Source organism: Triturus cristatus, chromosome 1_2 (genome assembly GCF_964204655.1).
Source record: "Triturus cristatus chromosome 1_2, aTriCri1.1, whole genome shotgun sequence".
Lineage (NCBI taxonomy): Eukaryota > Metazoa > Chordata > Amphibia > Caudata > Salamandridae > Triturus > Triturus cristatus.
The window spans coordinates 171,989,518-172,009,817 of NC_140580.1; the positions used below are offsets into that span (position 1 = coordinate 171,989,518).

Below are 20,300 nucleotides of genomic sequence, written 5' to 3' on the forward strand. Positions count from 1 at the left end.
AAAGGAGCTAGTGTCGGAAGGGATCTGCAAGTCGCCCATTGCCTTAGCGGACTCTGTCTTTCTTGATTTTCCCTTTCATCGTGTGAACCTGATGCCTGAAGAGGTGCTCCCATCGAATGGGAGGTCGACATGCTGCGGTACTTCTGGCTTGAAGCTAGACATACGTACCCAGGAGTGGCCCCACAGGATGACCGAGGTGTATCAGCAGCATCCAAAACACAACTAATCATGGCAGTGGAGATGACCTGGCCTTCCTCAACCAATTTTTCCTCTCCCTCTTACAATACTTCTAAGGGAGGTGCTGAAACAGTCTGTAGGAACCTGGGTTTCTGTTGCAGTAGTCCCCTCACGTTTAGTCTGGAATTAGAGGCAACATCGACTAAAGGGCACTGGGTTCCTGCTAACCAGGTCCCCAGTGCCAGTGTCCTTTTCCCAAAAGGAGACAACTGCTCAATTGAGCCCTAACTGACCAGACCTTTAGCACCTCTGTGTACAAGTTCCTAGTAATTGGTACCCCTGGTACCCTGGGTATAGGGACTCATGGTCTGTGAAATTGCTCTCCCTCCCTCGCAGCTCCACCATTAAGGGAGGCCTTTCCCCGAGCCCCTGTACTCTCGAGTGTTGGTGTTCGAGGCCCTCCTCCACGCGCAGGTTTTAACCTGCGCCTCATCGCTGGTGGTCCAGTGGACCTATGTCTGTCTCCTCTCACTCGCTCCGCTTTTTCTCTCCGTTTTCACTCGCTTTTCCCTCATTTCAATCTCCCCTTATTCACTCTTTCTGTCTTTCCTCTGTTTTCACTCGCTTTTATCTCATTTCAATCTGCCCCCTTCACTCTCCTTCTGTGTCTTTACTCCAATTTTCTTGCACTTTTTCTGCCCTATTCCACCCTTTCCTCTTTTTTTTGGCCCTTTTCTGCCCATTTTTTCCCCGCTGCCCCTGTGCCCCCCCCCCCCCTGTACGACCGGCCCATTCCAGTTCCCCTCCCCGCTCCCACCTCCCAGCTGTCTAGCCCTTCCCGAACCCTACTTAATGGCGGCCGCGCCACTGGCGCGCCAAAGGCAAGCCTGTCTGCGCCCCGACCAGCGCTCAGTACCCTGGACCTCCGCACTGCCAACGCTATGACCCAGCGGCACTCCACGAACTCAACCCAGGCCGCAACAACAACTGCAAGCTAGCGTCACCGGCCGACACCCACGGACCCTGCAGCTGTCACCACTGCCGGCACACCGATAGCATCGCCAAGAATATGGACCCAGCACAACCCACCCACAAGAACACAACCGAACCAAAGACCCTGCAATGCATCCTCCTTAACGTCCGATCCCTCCACAAGCACGCCAACGAAGTCTGTGACATCCTCGACAGCACCACCCCGGAGTAGCGTTCTTCACCGAAACCTAGACCAACACCACCTCGGGACCTGACATCGTCATCACCATTCCCCACGGATGCAAGCTCTCCAGGAAGGTCCGCCCCACCCGCCTGGGTGGAGGAATCGCCATCGTTCACAAATCCACCCTCCGCCTGAGCACACAGAGAGAAACTGACAGAGCATCAGCAACATGGTACGAGACGTTTACCGATAGAGCTTTGCACTGTTTGCACGATTTTTTAACTGATGTAAATTGATCGATATTGATTTACCAACTGTTTTGTTTTTTTTAAAAGAGAATTGAATCTGTGGTTTCTAAAACTTTAAAAAAGTACCTAATTAACTGGATTGGGGCTTTTTAACTCATGGTACTTGTGAAGTCAATCCTGCACTCGCCCCCAGCTGACGATTGGCCGGCCAGGCGGGGCAGAAAAAAGACATTAGGTAGGACCCGCCCTCATGTGGAGAGAGGGCCAGGTCAGCGCTCTAGTTATTTCTAGCAAACACCTACTAATGGCGCCCGCAGCGCAGACGTGCGCGGCGGGCGCGCCTAATTCAAGCCCATCTGCGCCCGTCCGCGTCCGGACAATGCCAAGGGCCAGGGACCCTGCCTGTTGGGCGTCAGAAAATCAGAATAACATCACGTACTCTGTGAAAGAGTTACTAGCACGGAGGTATTCAGGTACCACCCGATGCAAGCAAATCCTCCCGCCAGCCAGCCTGATAGGTGTCCAAACTGTTTGACCAAGGTTAGCACAAGGAGTTTTGACAAGAACCAACAAACTGATAGGACAGCTAGGAAAGCCCAGTGGAAAAAGGGACTTATTAATAGCAGATCTTTACCAGCACACACCACAGAAATTAGGCTGCTCATTGAGAATGAGGATCTTGACATCCTATTTCTGACAGAGACATGGTTGAAAGAATGTTTTATTCCGGATATAGTCCAAGTACTCCCTCCAGGCTTTGCATTTAGAAGGCAAGATAGAAGGGAGAAAACAGGAGGGGGTGGCTATCATAAACAAAAAGGAATATGGATGCATGACATGTCCATCAAGAACTGTGACATATCACTTTTTAGCATCAAACTCTCGCACAATACCACCTTCTCAGGTTCACTAATCTACACACCTCCTGGCTCCACTAACTCCTTTTTAGAGGAGTTTCCTTGACCAGTAGCAACAACGGTGGCCAGCAATGGGATTCACTACCCTATTCGGGGATTTCAACTTTCATTTAGATTTACCTGACAGTAACACTTCAATCAGATTAATCAAAGACATGGAAGCCCTGCAACTTATACAATTGGTAAGAGAGGGCACACATGATAAAGGGCACCTACTAGACGCCATGTTCTCCAATTAACCCAAGTTAGTGGTAGGGACCCCCATGCCAGTTCTGTAGACGGATGACCATTTAATTCCTTTTACATTAGATAACCCCCAGGCACAACCTATAGGTGATAAACTCATCAAGACTAGGAATAAATGGCCTAGATTGTTAAAGGATAGCATGGTGAAGGAACTAGAAGCCCAGGCCCAATGCATAACAGAAAACATAGAAGAGGCTGATACGATGCGGACAGAATGGCTTAACAATGTAGCAGCTCAATACCCTCAGAGAACCAGACCAAGTAAACAACCATCTAGGAAAAAAGCAAATTGGTTGAACACGAATATAATCCTGATAAAAGACGCCTGTAAAAAACTAGAAAGACAATGGAGGAAAAATTATGACCCTGCTATCAAAAGCCAATACAAGATAGCTATCAGACAGTATCATAATCAGATGCTCCAAGCCAAATTTTTCGAAAGAAAAATTACTTCAGCAGGTAACTCGTCTAGAGAACTTTTTAAGATAGTGCGCTCCCTCACTTCCACTGATCAGGGAACGAACACTCACGCCTCATCAAAAGAGAAATGTAATAAAATGGCGAATTATTTTTAAAACAAAGTGGAAATCATATACAATTCCCTAGGAAACAGTAGCTCAAATCAGGTAGAGACTCACCCAAGCAATAATGATAACTTGGAAATTAAATCAGGGGTAAGATTAGACCACTTCACAGACCTAAGTGAAGAAGACATGACCTCTATCCTGATAAAGATTAAATCCGGTTCCCCCCTAGAACCGATGCCACCAGACATCTTGATTCAAGAAGGTAAAAAAACACAGGTCTACAACGGCAGCACTTATACTTACACAAGGGACCATTCCCAAAACCTGGAAACGCGCCATAATCCGGCCACTGTTGAAAAAGCCCCAGCTAGATCCATCAGAACCAGGGAACTACCGACCAGTCTCGCTCTTGCCACTACTAGGCAAAATTACCGAAAAACACGTCAATCAGGTCCTATCCCAATACCTAGAGGAGAATCGGGTACTGGATACCACGCAAATGGGATTTCGACGCCAACACAGCACAGAGTCAGCCCTGTTGGTCGCAACAGAGGAACTGAGGGGAATCCTAGACCAGGGAGGTACAGCAGCTATTCTGCTCCTGGATCTCAGCGCTGCCTTTGATACGGTGGATCATAAGACAATGATCCGCAGGCTAAAGGAACCCGGTATCACAGAATCTGCATTAAAGTGGATAACCTCATTCCTAGAAAACAGATCCTTCCAATTAATGAAAGGTGATCATCTATCTGATACACTCCAAATGTCATGTGGAGTCCCACAGGGTTCTGCACTAAGCACAACACTATTCAACCTGTATATGCAACCACTAGCAGAAATAGTGCAACAATTTGGACTGTCAATAGTGTCATACGCGGATGATACCCAGTTGATACTTTCAGTGACGGAGGGCCCCCAATCCATGCACCACAACCTTGCACCATGCATGGTGCAAGTAGCAGAATGGATGAATAATGGTTGCCTAAAGCTGAACGGAGTAAAAACAGAGCGTATGTTCCTGGGTAATAAGGTGGTCCCAAGAAACATGATTAGCTGGCCTACAGAATTGGGAGAACTCCCGGTCCCAAAAACCGAGGTAAAGAATCTGGGAATTTGGCTGGACGAAAGTCTGTCCATGGAGACTCAAGCTAGTGAAATATCAGCAACATGCTTTGGTGCACTGCGAATGGGCATTCCTTGAAGACACTACACTGGCTCCCAATAAAGGGCAGGATATAGTTCAAATCACTCTGCATTGCCCATAGAGCCATGAATGACAAAGGGCCGACGTTAATTAAAAAAACTTGTCATACACTACATTCCAGGCAGACACCCAAGATCCTCCACAGATCTACTTATGAAACAGACCAGGATAAAGAGAGCCAGATGGGGAGGTAGATCCTTTTCGCATCTGGCCCCTGGCCTATGGAACTCCCTGCCTAGGGAAATGCGTATGCTAACTAACGAACTGGCATTCAGGAAAAAGCACAAAACTTGGCTCTTCCCTTAATCTCCCATGCAACCTCAGCCAGTCTATCGCAGCGCTGAGAAGCCCTCAGGCAGCTATGCGCTCTATAAATCCATAAACAAACACTCCCAGACGAGCCCACAGACCTGATGGAACACCTTCACTTCAAGATACCGGATAGCCCTACCACCACCCTCCGGAGAACCCTCATCTACCGACCCCCTGGACCCCGCGGACCATTCGCCAACTCCATCACAGACATCATCTCCTCCCATGCCATCGCATTCACCAACTACACCCTGCTGGAAGACCTCAACTTCCACCTCGACAACCAACTGGACCCCAACATCACATCCCTCCTGGACAACCTCCACAACATTGGACTCCGCCAGATCGTGACCAAACCCACGCACTCAGCAGGACACACCCTCGACCCCATCTTCACAACATGAAACTCCATCACCTTCAGCCATACCACCGAACTCCCATGGACTGACCATTGATGCATCCACTTCACCTTCAGAACACCCACCATCCACAGACACCAGCACCTGCTCCCACAAAGAAACTGGACCAGAATCACAGACTACCAGCTCACAGACGACCAGCTCACCTCCTCCCTCAGCAACTCCACCCCAACCATCCCAGATAACGACGACCCCAACACCGCAGCCCGAACCCTGCACAGATGGATCTCAGACAGCGCAAACACCATGGCTCCCCTCAAGAAAAACAACAACATCCACGCCAAGAAAGCCAGATGGTTTATCACAGAACTTCGAGAGTCCAGACGCACTTGCCGCCGCCTCGAAAAGGCCTGGAGGAATTCCAAATCCTAAGAAGCCCACAACAACTTCAGAGCTGCCACCAACTCATCAGAAAAACGAGGAAAAAAGCAATTGAAGATAGAATCTCCACACACACGCACAACAGCATAGAGTTCTTCAGCATCTGGAGTTTGCCCAACCCACCAGCTAGTCTGCTGACATCCCTCCCTCACAAGACCTCTACATCAAACTCAGCACCTTTTTTCACCACAAAATCAAGAGCATCTTCGACAACTTTGACGAAGACAACCAACACACTGAACCCTCACCAACCACCCGTGACACCCTGAAGCCAACGATTGGCAATTGGACATCCCTCACCACTGAAGACAATGGAGTCAATCCACTCCGGGGCCCCCACAAACCCCTGCCCCCACCACATCTTCAACAGAGCCGCCGAGACCATCGCACCCATGCTCCGCCACACCATCAACCGTTCCCTGGCGACCGCCTCGTTCCCCGACTGGAAACACGCAGAGGTCAACCCCCTCCTGAAGAAACCCTCGGCGGACCCCACCAAACTCAAAAACTACAGACCCATCCCCCTGCTCACGTTCCCAGCGAAAGTCCTTGAGAAAGCCATCAACAGCCAACTCGCCACATTCATCGAAGAGTACAACATCCTCGACTCTTCACAATCAGGCTTCAGAAAAAAACAGTACGGAAACCGCCCTCCTCGCCGAAACGGACGACATCCGCACCCTACTGGACAAAGGAGAAACAGTAGCCCTCAACCTCCTCGAACTCAGCGGCGTTCGACACAGTCTCTCACCGCACCCCAATACGCAGACTCCATGACGCAGGGATCCAGGACAAGGTCCTCGACTGGATCCGCTCCTTCCTCTCCGGCAGAGCGCAACGGGTCAGACTACACCCTTTCTGCTCGGACCCTACACCAACCACCTGCGGAGTCCCCCAGGGGTCCTCCCTCAGCCCTACGCTCTTCAACGTCTACATGACTCCGCTCGCCCCCATCATTAGAACCTACGGACTCATTGTGTCATACGCAGACGACACCCAACTCATCCTCTCCCTATCCAACGAACCCAACACCGCCAGACAACTTTCGAGAAGGCATGGAAGACATCGCCAAATGGATGAAAAACAGCTGCCTACAACTAAACACCAACAAAACAGAAGTACTCATCATGGCCCCAAACCCCAATGTCTGGAACGACTGGACTGGAACGACTCCGAGCTCAAAATGGACCGCCAGTTCAACTCTGTCTCGTCCTCCTGCTTCCACACCTTCCGCCTCCTACGTAAGACCTTCAAATGGATTCCCCTCGAACACAGAAAGACCGTCACTCATGCCCTGGTCACCAGCAGACTCGACTATGGCAACGCACTCTACGCCGGAATAAACAAAAACCTCACCCGCAAGCTACAGAACATCCAGAACGCCGCCGCGAGACTGGTCCTCAACCTGCCAAGACACTGCCACATCTCCCAGCACCTGCGCCACTCCACTGGCTCCCCATCGAAGCTAGAGTCACCTTCAAGATGCTCACCCACGCACACAAGGCTCTGCACGACACCGGACCAGCATACCTAAACAGCCGACTCAAATTCGACGCACCCCAAAAGACTCTACGATCAGCCCAGCTCTTCTACGCCGTGGTCTCCCACACCAGACAAACCAGATCAGGAGGCCGCTCCTTCTCCTTCCTCGCGGCCAGAGCCTGGAACGCCCTTTCACTCCACCTCAGACAGACATCGCTCCCCATCTTCGCAAGAAACCTCAAAACCTGGCTCTTCGACAGGCCCCCTCATTGATGGACTGGAACCTGCACACCCCCAGTGCCTTGAGACCCTTACGGGTGAGTAGTCGCGCTCAACAAACGTCTGATTGATTGATTGAAAGAGGGTCCCTAAGAGTTGCAGCATATCTAGTGCCACTCCTAAGGAAACCAGAACCAAACTCATACAAACTAACTGCAGGCGGCATGACAAGGTGCTCTTAAAAGTGAAAATACGACATGGCACCCACGCGAGTGCCATGTCCACTAACATTACATCAAATATTTGTATGCCATCCCTACAGCAGGCCTTACAGCCCTAAGGCCGGGTGCTTTATATTACATGCGAGGACATACCTGCATGAGCAGATATGCCCCTGTGCTGGCCAGTTCAATTACTGACAGTACAAGTGAACAGGGAAACCATCTTAAGGTATGTACTGGGCACTGGTCAAAATGAGTTTTCCAGCTACATAATGGTTTCAATGGCACCTGTGGTGTTTGGTATCAAACACCTTATATTAATAAACATATAATACCAGTGATGGCTTTATTAATACATGCACCCAAAGGATACCTTATCGTTACCCCCTGAACTCTACTAGCTTTCTAGTGTGCTGGCTGACTGGTCCAGTACAGCCTGCCACCCCAGATGAGTTCCTGACCCCTGGGAGGTGAAAGCCCTGCTCCCAGAGGACAGAAACAATGCCTCACTGGATAGAGGTGTTGTATATTCCAAAGTCCTCTGTCCCCTTTGATATGCGACCCAAGGCTTCCACAGCCAGGGGAGATGTCACCTCCTGCCTTGGGCCCATCTGGACCCAGGACAGGCGGGGAAGTTAGCTATGCAGGAGGTGTGTTACACTGCCAGGCTGGGCACACCTCTAGAATAAAATGAACACGAAGTTAGGGATTCCACCATCTTGTGGGTGGTGGAATTAGGAATTCTGGGACAGGGTGATGCCCACTTCCCAAAGGAAGTGGTCATCTAGGGGGTGTAGTGCCCTCCGGGTTAAGTAGCCCATTGGCTACTACCCTCACTCTCCTTACCACCCCTAAATTGAGTATTTAGGGGACCCCCCCTGACACCAGGACCTCACATTTCGACAGACAGAAAGGAGGAGTGGAGAAAGATCCGATAACAGAGGAGCACAACTGACGTGGCGCCCAGCCATCCAGCCTGCCTGCTGCACCTGACCCTTGTGGAGTAACCGACTCGTCCTGCCACTGTGCACACTCCAAGAAACCCGAAGGGCTGCCAGCGCTTCCCCAAGTGCCAAAGAAACTCCCCTGAAGTAGAGGAGCTACTCCCCTGCAGCCACAAGCACCAAAAAACCAACAGTCAGTACACCAACAGGCGCTCATAGGTCAGATCAGTCCTCCCTCCAAGTGTGGGGACGCTAGGACCGACTGGAGCCGCACAATGCAAATACCCAGGGTACCGGACCCCTTGCAGCAGCCAAGGCTTGGTGTGTCCAGACCGGACACCAATGCTGAGGAAGACCGACCTGCATGTCGAGGGACTTCAGGGACAGTGAGACCCACACAAGAGTGGCCCAGCTGTCCTTTTTGCCCCCTTCTGCAGAAACCAAAGACAAAGAGCGAGTCCCCAGCCACTGCCACCTGAAAGAACCTCTGCACCAGCGCTCCAAAGCCCGAGGGAAGTGATGGTGCCCAAGGAGTCCTGAGACCCACTAGACTAGACTTGAGCCCATGCTTGGGTCTGGTTAGACTGGACTCCCAGTCACCACCTGCTGCCTCTTTCTGCAGGCCCCTTCCAAACGTGAGTGACTCCAACACCAAAACCGACACCCAAAGACACCACTGCAAAAGTGGACCACTGGTGTCCCTGAATGCCCGAGCATCTCAAGGTTCGAGCCCCCCATGGGTTCTACTGGACTACTCCCCTAGTCCCAGCTTGCAGCCTCTTTCTGACCGGACCATTCCCCTTTGAAGTGAATGGGGAACCCAATGCCGTAACACACCTCTGCACTAGGTGCCCCTGAGCCTCTAGAGCCGACCTGTTGGTGTGGCCTTGGACCTTGCTCCATACTCCCCTTAAGTCCAGAAGAACAGTCCCATAAGTCGCAGTTAATGCAGAACATGTTTTCCCCCCGTAAGATTACATTACTGCTCCCAAAAATTGCCCTGTCAACGTTTGAAAACTGTAAAAATTCATAGCTCGAAAAGTAATTGCCGGATTCTGATGATCTTGGTATCTAAATTCATATAAAAGTAGGTGTTATTTTTATAAATTGGTGTTGGATTTCTTTAGTGAGTGTGTGTCTCACTTACTGCCTTTGTCTGTGCAATAAATGCTTAGCACTACCTTCTGACAAGCCTATCCGCTCGCCCACACTACCACAAAAAAGAGCATTTGGATTATCATTTGTGCCTCTGTAAGCAAACTCTGGTTTGCCTGGTCTCTTTACACAGTGTTCCTCTTTTTGTTCCACTATATAAAGAGCCAGCTTCCTACACAATCCCTCCATCTTCTCAAAGTGGGCTTTGCCATACCTGGAAAGGAGGCCTACTGGGTTAGGGATGCAGCAGTTCATGCCAAACCTATCCCCACTCTCTTTCCCACAGCATCAGTCCGCTTGCTCTCCTTGTCAGAAGGCAGAGTGTCCTGTTAGTCTGGACTTCTTCTCTCTGTCTAGCAGCAGGGACCACTAGGAAGTCAGGTGGGACATCACCTCCCTCGTGTAGAGCAGGCCAGAACAGGGCTGTTTGTACTTTTTCTTGATGAGTGTTGTGACCACACAAGATTAGACGGTATCCATAAATATCTCTGGGGCACATTTAATCGTGTCCTTGACCAATGTTAGGTACTGAACAGAATGCTCCTTTTTGGACAATGCTTCCATTAGAAGTCATCTTTAGGGGTGGAGTACCTGTCAACTCTATAGTAGGAAACTGTACGTTGGATATTGCTGTGGTAAGCCGTAGTGTCAACTGGGGTGGAGGCATTGACAAGGATATGGTCCAAGTCAGGATCTGTTGGGGTGAGTCCACATCATAATCCTCCAGGGGACCCCTGAGGAGAGGGCAAATGAGTTGAGGAAATAGGTGGTGGAGGTGAATGAGGAAGAGGAGGAAGAGGAGGAAGAGGAGGAAGAGGAGGAAGAGGAGGAAGAGGAGGAAGAGGAGGAGGAAGAGGAGGAAGAGGAGAAGGAGAAGGAGGAGGGAATGAAGGTTACTCTTTAGGTCTCTTGGTGGCAAAATGGAAAGAGGCGTGTCTGATGGCTGGACTTCCTCTAAGGTAAGTTTGAGCTTCTGGTACAGAAAATTGCTGGTGGACGAAATGTTGCCTGTGTGTGGATGGATAACAATACTCCTCTGTCTCTCATCAAGCTCGAACTGAAGACTCTTGAGGATCTGGTGTTCCTAGATGTCGAGGGCGGGAGGTTTTAGTGCGAAGGTGGCTTTGGCACGGACGATTTCTTCTGCACCAAGGGTGGATGTTGTCTTGGTGCCTTTGGCTTCGATGGTGCAGCAGACTTTGACGGCTCAAAACTGATGGCTCGAGGTCGGTTGAGGATTGAGGGTCTTGGCAAAGTCTCGCCTCAGCTCCAAGGCCATGACTCAGTATCCACTAGTGCTTGAAGGCAATGACACACCCGAAAGCGGCGGAGGTTAAGGCACAGGGGTGGGTGACCGTCCTTAGGGGCAGTAATTGGCTCAGACATGAGGCAGCTTATGATGGATGGTGAGAGAAGGGACATCGAACGTACTCATGTGTGGCCTTAATGTGTGGACCGGAGCCTACTGAGGTGGATGGAGCATCATGAAAAGCCTCTTCCATAAACTCCTCTGCACCGGACTCTGAAATGTCGGAGCTGATGTATTTGGGGCTGGGCTGGTGAACCAGAAGCTTTAGTGACTCCTACACCACCTCTTCTTCTGCGCCCATGGGGTGGGACTTGCCAAAAATGTCTGCGTCTCCAAAGATAACTGGGTTATCATGCTTTGTGTCCACTGTCAGTCTCAGCACTGCCTTACTGTCTTCTTGCTGCAAAATGCCGAGCAGCAGTCACAGCAGCTCTTGCAGTGTTCCTGCAAGGGGCACAAGTTGCAGATGGCGTGATGGTTGGTTAAGGGAAATTTAGAGTGCCATTGGGGACATCTCTTGAAGGGCATTCGATCCATCACCTCAGGAGCATCTTCATTCTCCAAAGATAATCTGGAGCACGCGGTGGTCTGAATGGCCCCAAGTGACGACAGGCCGAACCCCTCCTAGTTAATGGAATTGAAGAATGGAACTGGCGCCACATGCCACAAAAAGCACGTTGAAGAGTCTTCTTGTAATTGCATGGAAGACAGCGGACTGGAGGCAGCAATGGGAACCAACAAACTTGTGACCGGGAGCACACTCAATCATATCCGAACATGTCACAATCTGATGGCAGAGAAAACCAATCTAACAATGGAGTTGGTGACCATCCGCATGTACGTCCAGAGGAGGAGTCACTGAGACCTCGTGGGTTGAAGCACTTATTCATAGAAAACCAAATTGCAACGTCCAAGCTCAACACTAGGTGGCAGGAGTATGCACAGCATGTGTACCTACAGCCAAACATGCTATGAACACATTTTTCTCTTTAATTTCATCCTCTAAGTCAACGTTCTTTCTCCTCTTCCTGAATGAGGGAGACAGTGTACTTGGCGTTGTCAGGATAAACAAAATATTTGAACACTCAATCAAGCCTTTCTTCTGCATTATTAACAGCCAGCAATCAACCCAGTTTGTAGGTTGGTTCTTTTTTGTGTACTTAACACACCATCACATTTTCTGAAGTTTAGAAACCTTAAAAATAAAAAATAATTAATCTTTCATTACCGAAATGAATAGTAAGATAGAAGAGCAAAAGAAGCTCTAGAAACAATAAGTCCCTTTACCTATCTTGTTCATGCAACAAAAGTAGCTCCGAAGTGCTCTGATCGTCTGAATCTATGTACACATCTGGGTTTTCTTGTGATAAGGGTGCATCTTTCACTTAAATTCCCTAGGTCCTGCTAATAGGGTGAAAGAAGAGAGATTGCTGTTGTATTCAGTGTTTATGAATATTAATGAAGATCTCTTAACAGAAAAAGCGAAGAAAAGGCTATTTACTTATAACACCAGTCCTCCGTCAAGGGGGATCTCCATTAAATGTATAAACAGACTATCCTACTCCTAAGTGGAGTCGCGTGAGCAGAAAGAATGTCCTGGACATAAAATTTTATGTGTGAGGAAATGGAGTGTATTATATGGTGTGGTTATATGGAGTGATTGTGCGACCTTACCGTGTAATACACTTACCAACCCCTTCAAGACCTGTAAGTTTTGGTTGTTAAACCTGAAAAGGTCTACTCTGGATAGCTGTGGTTCTGAGCAGTCAGGCTTACAAAAAGAAACAAGTGTTACGCATTTGAACAGCACCAAAACAAAGAAGAAGTTTATGAGACACTTAAGAAATCAGACACCAGACTTTGTTTTTATGTATTTTTAGACACCACAACGAAAAAGATCCACCGGAGGGTTCCAGAGATACAGTAATTATAAGGAATAGTGATTATGAACTGTTTCACGTAACTGCAAACAAGCATTGGCAAATTCAACAAACGTTTTAAAGAAAGACTTGGGTAAGTATCAATGTGGTTATTTTGAGTTACTTTAGGCGATCAACTCAGTCAGGGGGACCAGCAAAGTCTACAAAAACAATTACCTCGGAGGAAGAAGCAGTTGTCAGGAAGTTCAAGGCACATTTATCCCTTTTCCATATGCTCCTATGTGGGTGGTCCTGATGCATGGGATACAGGATGCTGAAGATGTGCAAGGATACTGTGGATTTGATGCGGTCGTCACTGGTCTTGTGTGGGCGTTCCTCAGTCCATGAACTTGATGAGGAGGTCCTGGACACAAGGGTCGACGTCCCTCGAAGTGCTCTTGGTCCTGGTAGAAGTCAAGTTGCCACTAGGTTATTAGTTGCCAGGTACCGCAGTTGAAGCCAAATCCTTCCCTTGGTAATAGCTTGACTTCTGGGCGACCAAGCTACACTCTGATGACTCTCCCGGGTAAAGCAGATTCTGGTGCAACTTTGAGCGTTGGGTCCGGATCTCTGGTACTGAAACAGCAGCTTGAAGAACCTGGGCTATCAACTCGCCGCAGCAGGCTTCTTCAGCTTGGAGTCTATTGCTTTGGCTGGGATCCGGAGACAACTTCTTCATGAGCAAAACACAACGGGCATAGCCGCTTCTCCTTTGCTAGCCACCAGCATAAGCAGTGCACACTAAGTTGAAAAACCATCAGCATCAGTCCAAAAATTGGGGTGCGACCATACAAAACAAAGGCAATTGCTAACATTATGGTTCATACCAGATGGCCAAAATAAAATTAAGGGCAAAACGTGTTGAGTGAGGCATATAATTTGCCACCCAGAATGGTTTTATTTAATAAATAAAAATGAAAGGTAGAGCCCAGTGTTCTGGAATTCATGCAATAATAAGTTACGGAAAAAAGTATTTGTTAAAAGGCTTTTCTTATTTTTTGCTTTCTTCAAGTTCTGCACTTTTTAGTGTGGGATCCTGCACATGATCTGGAATATTCCGTTTTAATGAAAAATTACAATTCCTGAACAGACAAGAGCATTTTATGGCAGGTACAACCAATCAGCTTTGGGACAAGTTCCTAGGACTACTTTGGTACAACTGCTAACATTTCATTGCCACTGGGCACCTTTATGCCTGTTTTATCTTTTGGCTCAGTCACCACTGCGCCAGTCTCTGTTTGGTATCCCTCAGACAATTTTGTGCATCCAGTGAGACCATTCACAGGACTGCAGTAATTATAAAAGAAACACATTGGAATTCATGAAAGTAGTGTGTGGTCTGTACAGGCAGCCACTCAGAAAGATGGTAGTAAATTGTGAAGTAAACGCTTAGCACATCAAAGCAGTGTATGCACTGAAAGACCAACATTAGAGGACTTAAAAGCAGTGCAGAAACCGTACAGGACAATGGATGAAAGGAGAGAATTCAACAGCAAAGAGGGTAAATAGGCAAAGGGTGGGAGAGACGAAGAGAAGGGCTTATATTGCCACACATTGAGACTAGTGAGGAGCATTACCGGTGTCTTACAAATGACCAAAGTAATGAGAATAGATTGCACTCGTAATAGAGCAACAAAGAGCGGGGATGTAGAAACTGTGCAGGGGTTGCTGTATACCAATCCAAAAGAGCCAGAGATGGTAACAGTCTATAATTTACTATATAAAGGCAAAAAAGCATAAATGACTGCAAAACAGGGATTCTTCAGTAAAATGTGTGATCGGGGATAGCTATGTCAAGATTTTTAGGCAAACAGCAAGCACATTAATCAGGTAAGAAGTACGAGTAATGGCAGCATTCATTGTATATGGAAACAGTGGGCAGATGACAGTACAGTGATTCATAATACATACAGACAGTTGGGCTCATAGTAGTGTCTCACATTACAGCAGTGCGGAAATTACACTGTCCAGGCATTCCTTTAGTGCCTCTTTTCAGTACTATCCCTTAAACCCCCCCAACTCACCGCCCCCACCCCGTAAAAAACCCCAAAAGTGACCAGACTTGAATGGGATCAATGCCCCAAAAATCTTTCTCCAAAAACGTTTTTAACTCCATTTAATTTAAAGTGGTGGCCCTATAAAAGTACTCAATCTCTATCTCCATGGAGACTCAAAGATGTATGCACTGGTAAAGGGTTAAGCATATGATCTAAGCGAGGAGAGAGCAAAGGCAGACAATAAGGCAGAGACCAATGAAATCCATTTGCATACAAGCAGAGGAACAGAGCGAGAAGAGACAGGGATGTGGATTTCTTATAGCCTGACGTCCAGGACATATTGTTTGGGGTCAATGGCAACAAGTTTACATGTGTATTTTGTCCTTGGGACAAGTAGGCCCAACCCCCTGCAGCACAAACCCTTTGGTTGCCAGTTTGCAGTACCACATTATGGATCAGGGAAGGGCTCTGTCTGCAGTTAAGGTAATATTTGCGTCCATATGTTAATGCTGTTCAAACTTGTATTTCTGGTTGATTAATTAAACGCCTAATTATCAGGGTGAGCGCTCTAAGTAAATGTTGTAAGGTCTGACTGCACGACTGACAGTGGTTCCAGTATAAAAATGTGTATACACGTTTTCAAAGTTTAGCAATATGAGGCTATGTATAATGATCCCAGAATGCTCCCTAATTAGATGCAAATATTTACAGCAGCTTGAAAGCAAAATTGATGATTTACTTTCAAAATAAAATGTTCATAAAAAAATGAAAGCAGAATTTGTTTTTATAGCTAAACTACTGTAAAATGTCAGGTACCATTTCTTTGCAGCATCGATTAGTAAAATGTGTTGATGCATGGTAGTATTTCCCAAAAATACTCATAATGGAAAATCAGTGTAACAGTTTCAATAAGATTATGGGAAACCAAATAAACAAGAATTGGCAAAGCAAGTAGGTCTCAAATTGGTGGTCAGCTTTTTAGTTTTGTCAATGTGTGACTTGTTTCAGAATGGTATTTGTAAAACCTTATTGGTGTGGGAGCTGCCAGGCCCTCACCATTATAACAAACATTGGCAAAAGCAAAAATTGTTTTTGGTCTAAAAAAAAACACACACTGCCACAGTAGTTACTAACACAAGACCAAATTAGGGGCCCAATTATTAAAGAAAGTCTTAAAAGTGCACACATGGTATGTGTCCTTGCAAGAAATAGTACCCCTAGAAAATATTTGTGAACTGCATTTTAGGATGAGCAAATATGCATGTGTAGATTTGCTCATGTGAAAATCTGAATTTCTGCAAGTTCACTTTCCCTCCAACCACTTTTTGCCCAACTATGGAAGAAGGTTTACGTCTGCCATTGTCAAGAGTAAATTGCCAACATTTCTCAGTATGGGAAAAGATTAGAGAAGAGTTGTAGAAAACCCTTAAAACATGCAAGTTAGTAGGTTTGCACAGCCTCAAAAGGACATTACAACCCTGGAACTATTGCTTACCACTACCTTCAGCCCCAGTAGGTAGATCTGCGGTAACGTGGCAACATAGGGGATTGCTAGTACTCAAACACTACTATGGTATGAGCCCTGGTATAATCAGAAAGGCTATATCAGAGCTCTTATATAATGAGATTGCTGCCATAATTTGTCGCCGCATTACATGCCACCAAAAGGACAAGTGGATTTTGTTACAGGACAAGTAGATTTATGAAGTAACCTGCCCCATGGACAAGTAGATATTGTATTAAATTCCACACCCCTGAGTGAAAGGAATTTTCATGCAGAACTAGTACGCTTGGCTATAATCAAGGTGACTGGCATGCAGCACAGTATGCAGATGTTACCAGCTCCCACTGCACTGTGTTATAACGGATTTACTTGGCATGACCAGTGGGGATTATCTACCCACACGTACTGGGTAAAGCCGAACATTTTATAGAGAATAACAAGAATGCAGTCAAAGTCGGTACAAGAGATAATTATCACTTAGCTACGCAGGCCTAAAGGCACAGTGGTGTTTGTGAAGGGTAGCTACTGTGACTTATTTCTAGGGTAAAAAACATACAGTACACACAGAGAAGCAATAGAAAGTCCAGATAATGTTGGGTGAGTTATTTCATATGCCTATTTGCTGCTAAGGGATGCTCACGGTCAGCTTCAACATGTAGGCACACACTCCATGAACAAGCCAGCCTGCTGCTGTAGACAGAGTTAAAGTATTGCAGAAGGTGTTGCCTCGTGTAAGAGGGAAAGGCAGCCATCGTATGGCACAGTACTTTGGCAGAAAGAGCTTTTCCCACTGCCTGCTAAACATTACTTAATCTTCAGGGTTTTGTCATTCATACTCTTTCTTTTGCAAGCAAATGATCCTAAATCAATATGCAAATTAATGTGTGGTTCTGCATTCAACTACATTTAACTGCTGATTTTAGTCAAGCTCTCCTCCACAAAGACGGGAGAATCTCAGCAGAAATAGAGGGTCATAAGGATGGCAAATACACTGACTGGCCTTAGGGAGCATGGCTGTGCTATTTGTGCAGCCAGTGCACTTGTTACAGGTTGGTGGCTGAGCAGCAGTGCCTCACGCTGTCCTGACTGGGAGCAGAACTCTAACAGAGTCAATGTCGAGCCCAGGCACGCATACTTCTCATAAAGATTATGGTCTGGCTGGCAGACTGGTTGGCCTCTGAAGAGAGCAAGATTCAAACTACATATCCTTTTGCCTTCTCAGCCACGTGTACAATGCCCTACGCCCATTTGTGCTACTTAAATGTTTGTGTACCTTTCTGCTCCAAGCCTTTTTCATTTTTTCTTTTCTTTGTTCATTACCTTATAAAGCCAAAGCTATCCCATCAGCCCTACACAGGACCACTGTAATGTGGCTGCTTTTTAGAAGTACATGCTGAGCCTTCACATGCTTTTTATTTAAGCCAATCTTTTTTATTTTTTTTTATTTGTGCTGCCTATAGTGGTTGCCTACCTCACCCAAGTCATCTGTGGATCGAAATTCTGGCAGTTTTCTACACTAACATTTTAGATGCTACCTGTATACGCTGCTCAGGAAGAGCCAATGAGCAATGCTAGATTAATTTACTGCTTCTTGCCACACTGGGTACAAATGAATCTCTTGCCTCCTATCAGCCTCCACATCTCACTGAACACACCCAGAATGAGATTGATAAGGTTTCTCTCTGTGTGAAGGCAACCTCTATAGTGATTGTGGTATCGGATTTCTGGTCCTCATACAACATTCAAGCAGTATACCAGGTCTACAACTCAATGCATCACCCTTTCTTATCCGTTCAGCTACAAGTTTCTGCTCTCATTGGTGCCACATGTTCAGCTGAGTTTGTGTATCAATAGGACAATTTTAACAGCTGTAGCTCATTCACTAGTGCCTTTGGGGAGGTGGACGTATTGAGGGGAAGGAGCAGGTGGTAGTATTGGGACAGCAGACGTATGTGATATGGCCAGTGGGGTGAGGGGCTGGGAGCGGTGATGAGTAGAAATCAGCTCTCAATTCCTGGGAAGACATTGTCCTGTCATGTTTGATGTGAAATGGTAATTTATGGACTGGGTTGCCAGGAGCGCTGAAGCTAGATGGAGAATTTCTAAGCTGCTAGCCACACACCTCAAAAGTTAAACATGTCTGTCCATTAGAAGTACAAACACCTAAAGGTTAAAATTTTAAAAACTTGAATCCTAATCAAGAACTGAAATACAAGCAAAGCTGTTGTCAAAATGACGGTTCTGATCGTATTTTCATAGATTACACACAATGGCATTTTAGATGAAATGTAGAATAAAATCATCTTAAAACAGTCTAAATAATAGCATACACAGCACATATACCCCCACCTGCCTTTTTCGAGGGAGTACTTCGCTGAGGCAAGTCAAAAGAAGATGCAATGGGTATGCAAATAGAGTTTTGTAATACTGTGTAAATCTCTTAAGGAATGATAATGAGTAAGAGGTAATTGTGGATTAGGTGGTTATATGGATTAAGATTTTGTGCAAATTCAGTAATAACAATAATCATTTGAAGAAAACGAAAATAGGCCTGACGTATAACCCTGATATTGACTTCTACACTTCTTGAAAGTTGAGAAATACTCAAACTGTCCTCACTTTTGAAAACACAATTAAAACATCTTGAGGATAGACTAGTTGTTCCAAAAAGCCTACTTCGATATGCAAACTTTTAATTAGCTTCGGCTTTCTAAATCATTTAGGTCAGTGTGTTACATAATAACATTGACAGAACATTTATAGAATAAGCCGTCTGGTCTTTATGTCTCGTAATGAATTGTGAAACTATCGGCCCAACTCACATTGGTCTCTGGATATGCAGTGTCGCGAACATCCAGCTTGTTCAGTGGTAGAAATGTCACTTCCCCTGGTAGATTCATTTTATTAAACTCCATTAATATCTTGGTGCTGACATCATCAGATTCTACAATATGATAAAATAGCCTATGAGAAAAAGCAAAAATGTAAGGTTTTAACAAGCTAATTATTCATAAAATGCTACTTCAAGAACGGCAAATGTAAGAAAAAAGGTAGTTTATTGTAAAATTAAAAAAACACTGCACATATCCACATACGTCCAAGATTGAAAACAATTTTTTTTTCTCCAAGTAAAAAATCGATTTTCAAAATACCCATCTAAAGGAAACATTCGGATTCTATTTTAAAGTATGCTCCTAATGACAACTGTTTTGGAAAGGAGAACTGTGCTGATAACGCATTTAATATTCACTTAAGTTATGGCTCAGTTCATATGACAAGAGGGTTAGATCACCATCTAACACACTACATCTATTGACTTCACCGGCAGGTGACTAATGAATTTAACAATAACCATGATGAGCAAAGCTAATATAACAAGTACATAACATTTTGTTTTCAATCAAGGAACAGCATGCTCCTTTACAAATCAGGGTGGCAGCAGAAGTCAGAAGAATAGAAAAAACACGTGAAAAAAAGAGAATATGGCACAAGGCTTTCAGTTAGGTGTTTGAAAAAAAAGGTAGGATTAACAGATGAATTTGTTCTAGTCAGAATCGTAACCGTAATGCCTGAACTGATCTCTAATACCATCATCATGAGACCCTGTCCTAGGAGAGCGGTAATAGCTGTTTTGCTTCTAGCAGGATAGGTTGTCTCCCCAGAAGGGGCTTTCGGCTAATTAACTGATGGAAACGCACAGCAATATTTACCTTGCTCTAAATATAAGTCAGCTAACTTACACGAACACCCCCAAATATTTTGGATTTCCTAACCATTTGGTGTGATTAAGAAATTGCTTACCTTCATAACATTCTGTCAGATGGCTATAAATTTCCCTCATATTCTTCATCGTAAGCCATTCTCAGTGCTTAGGTTAGATCCTGAACATATTTCAGCAACTTCTCATTCCCTGCACCAGCTGCGGTGCAAAAGGCAATGGCCAAAGGAAAGGTTTTAACTAAT

General features: G+C 46.1%; 1 protein-coding gene across 1 annotated transcript in view; it reads right to left on the reverse strand.

Moving 5' to 3' along the window:
• The window catches only part of SMC3 (structural maintenance of chromosomes 3), a 789,692-nt gene that overhangs the window by 372,320 nt on the left and 397,072 nt on the right, over positions 1 to 20,300 (reverse strand). The window contains exon 17 of the mRNA XM_085603430.1: positions 19,160 to 19,301. Coding sequence (XP_085459556.1) covers positions 19,160 to 19,301 — 142 coding nt within the window. The remainder of the gene's footprint in view (positions 1 to 19,159; positions 19,302 to 20,300) is intronic.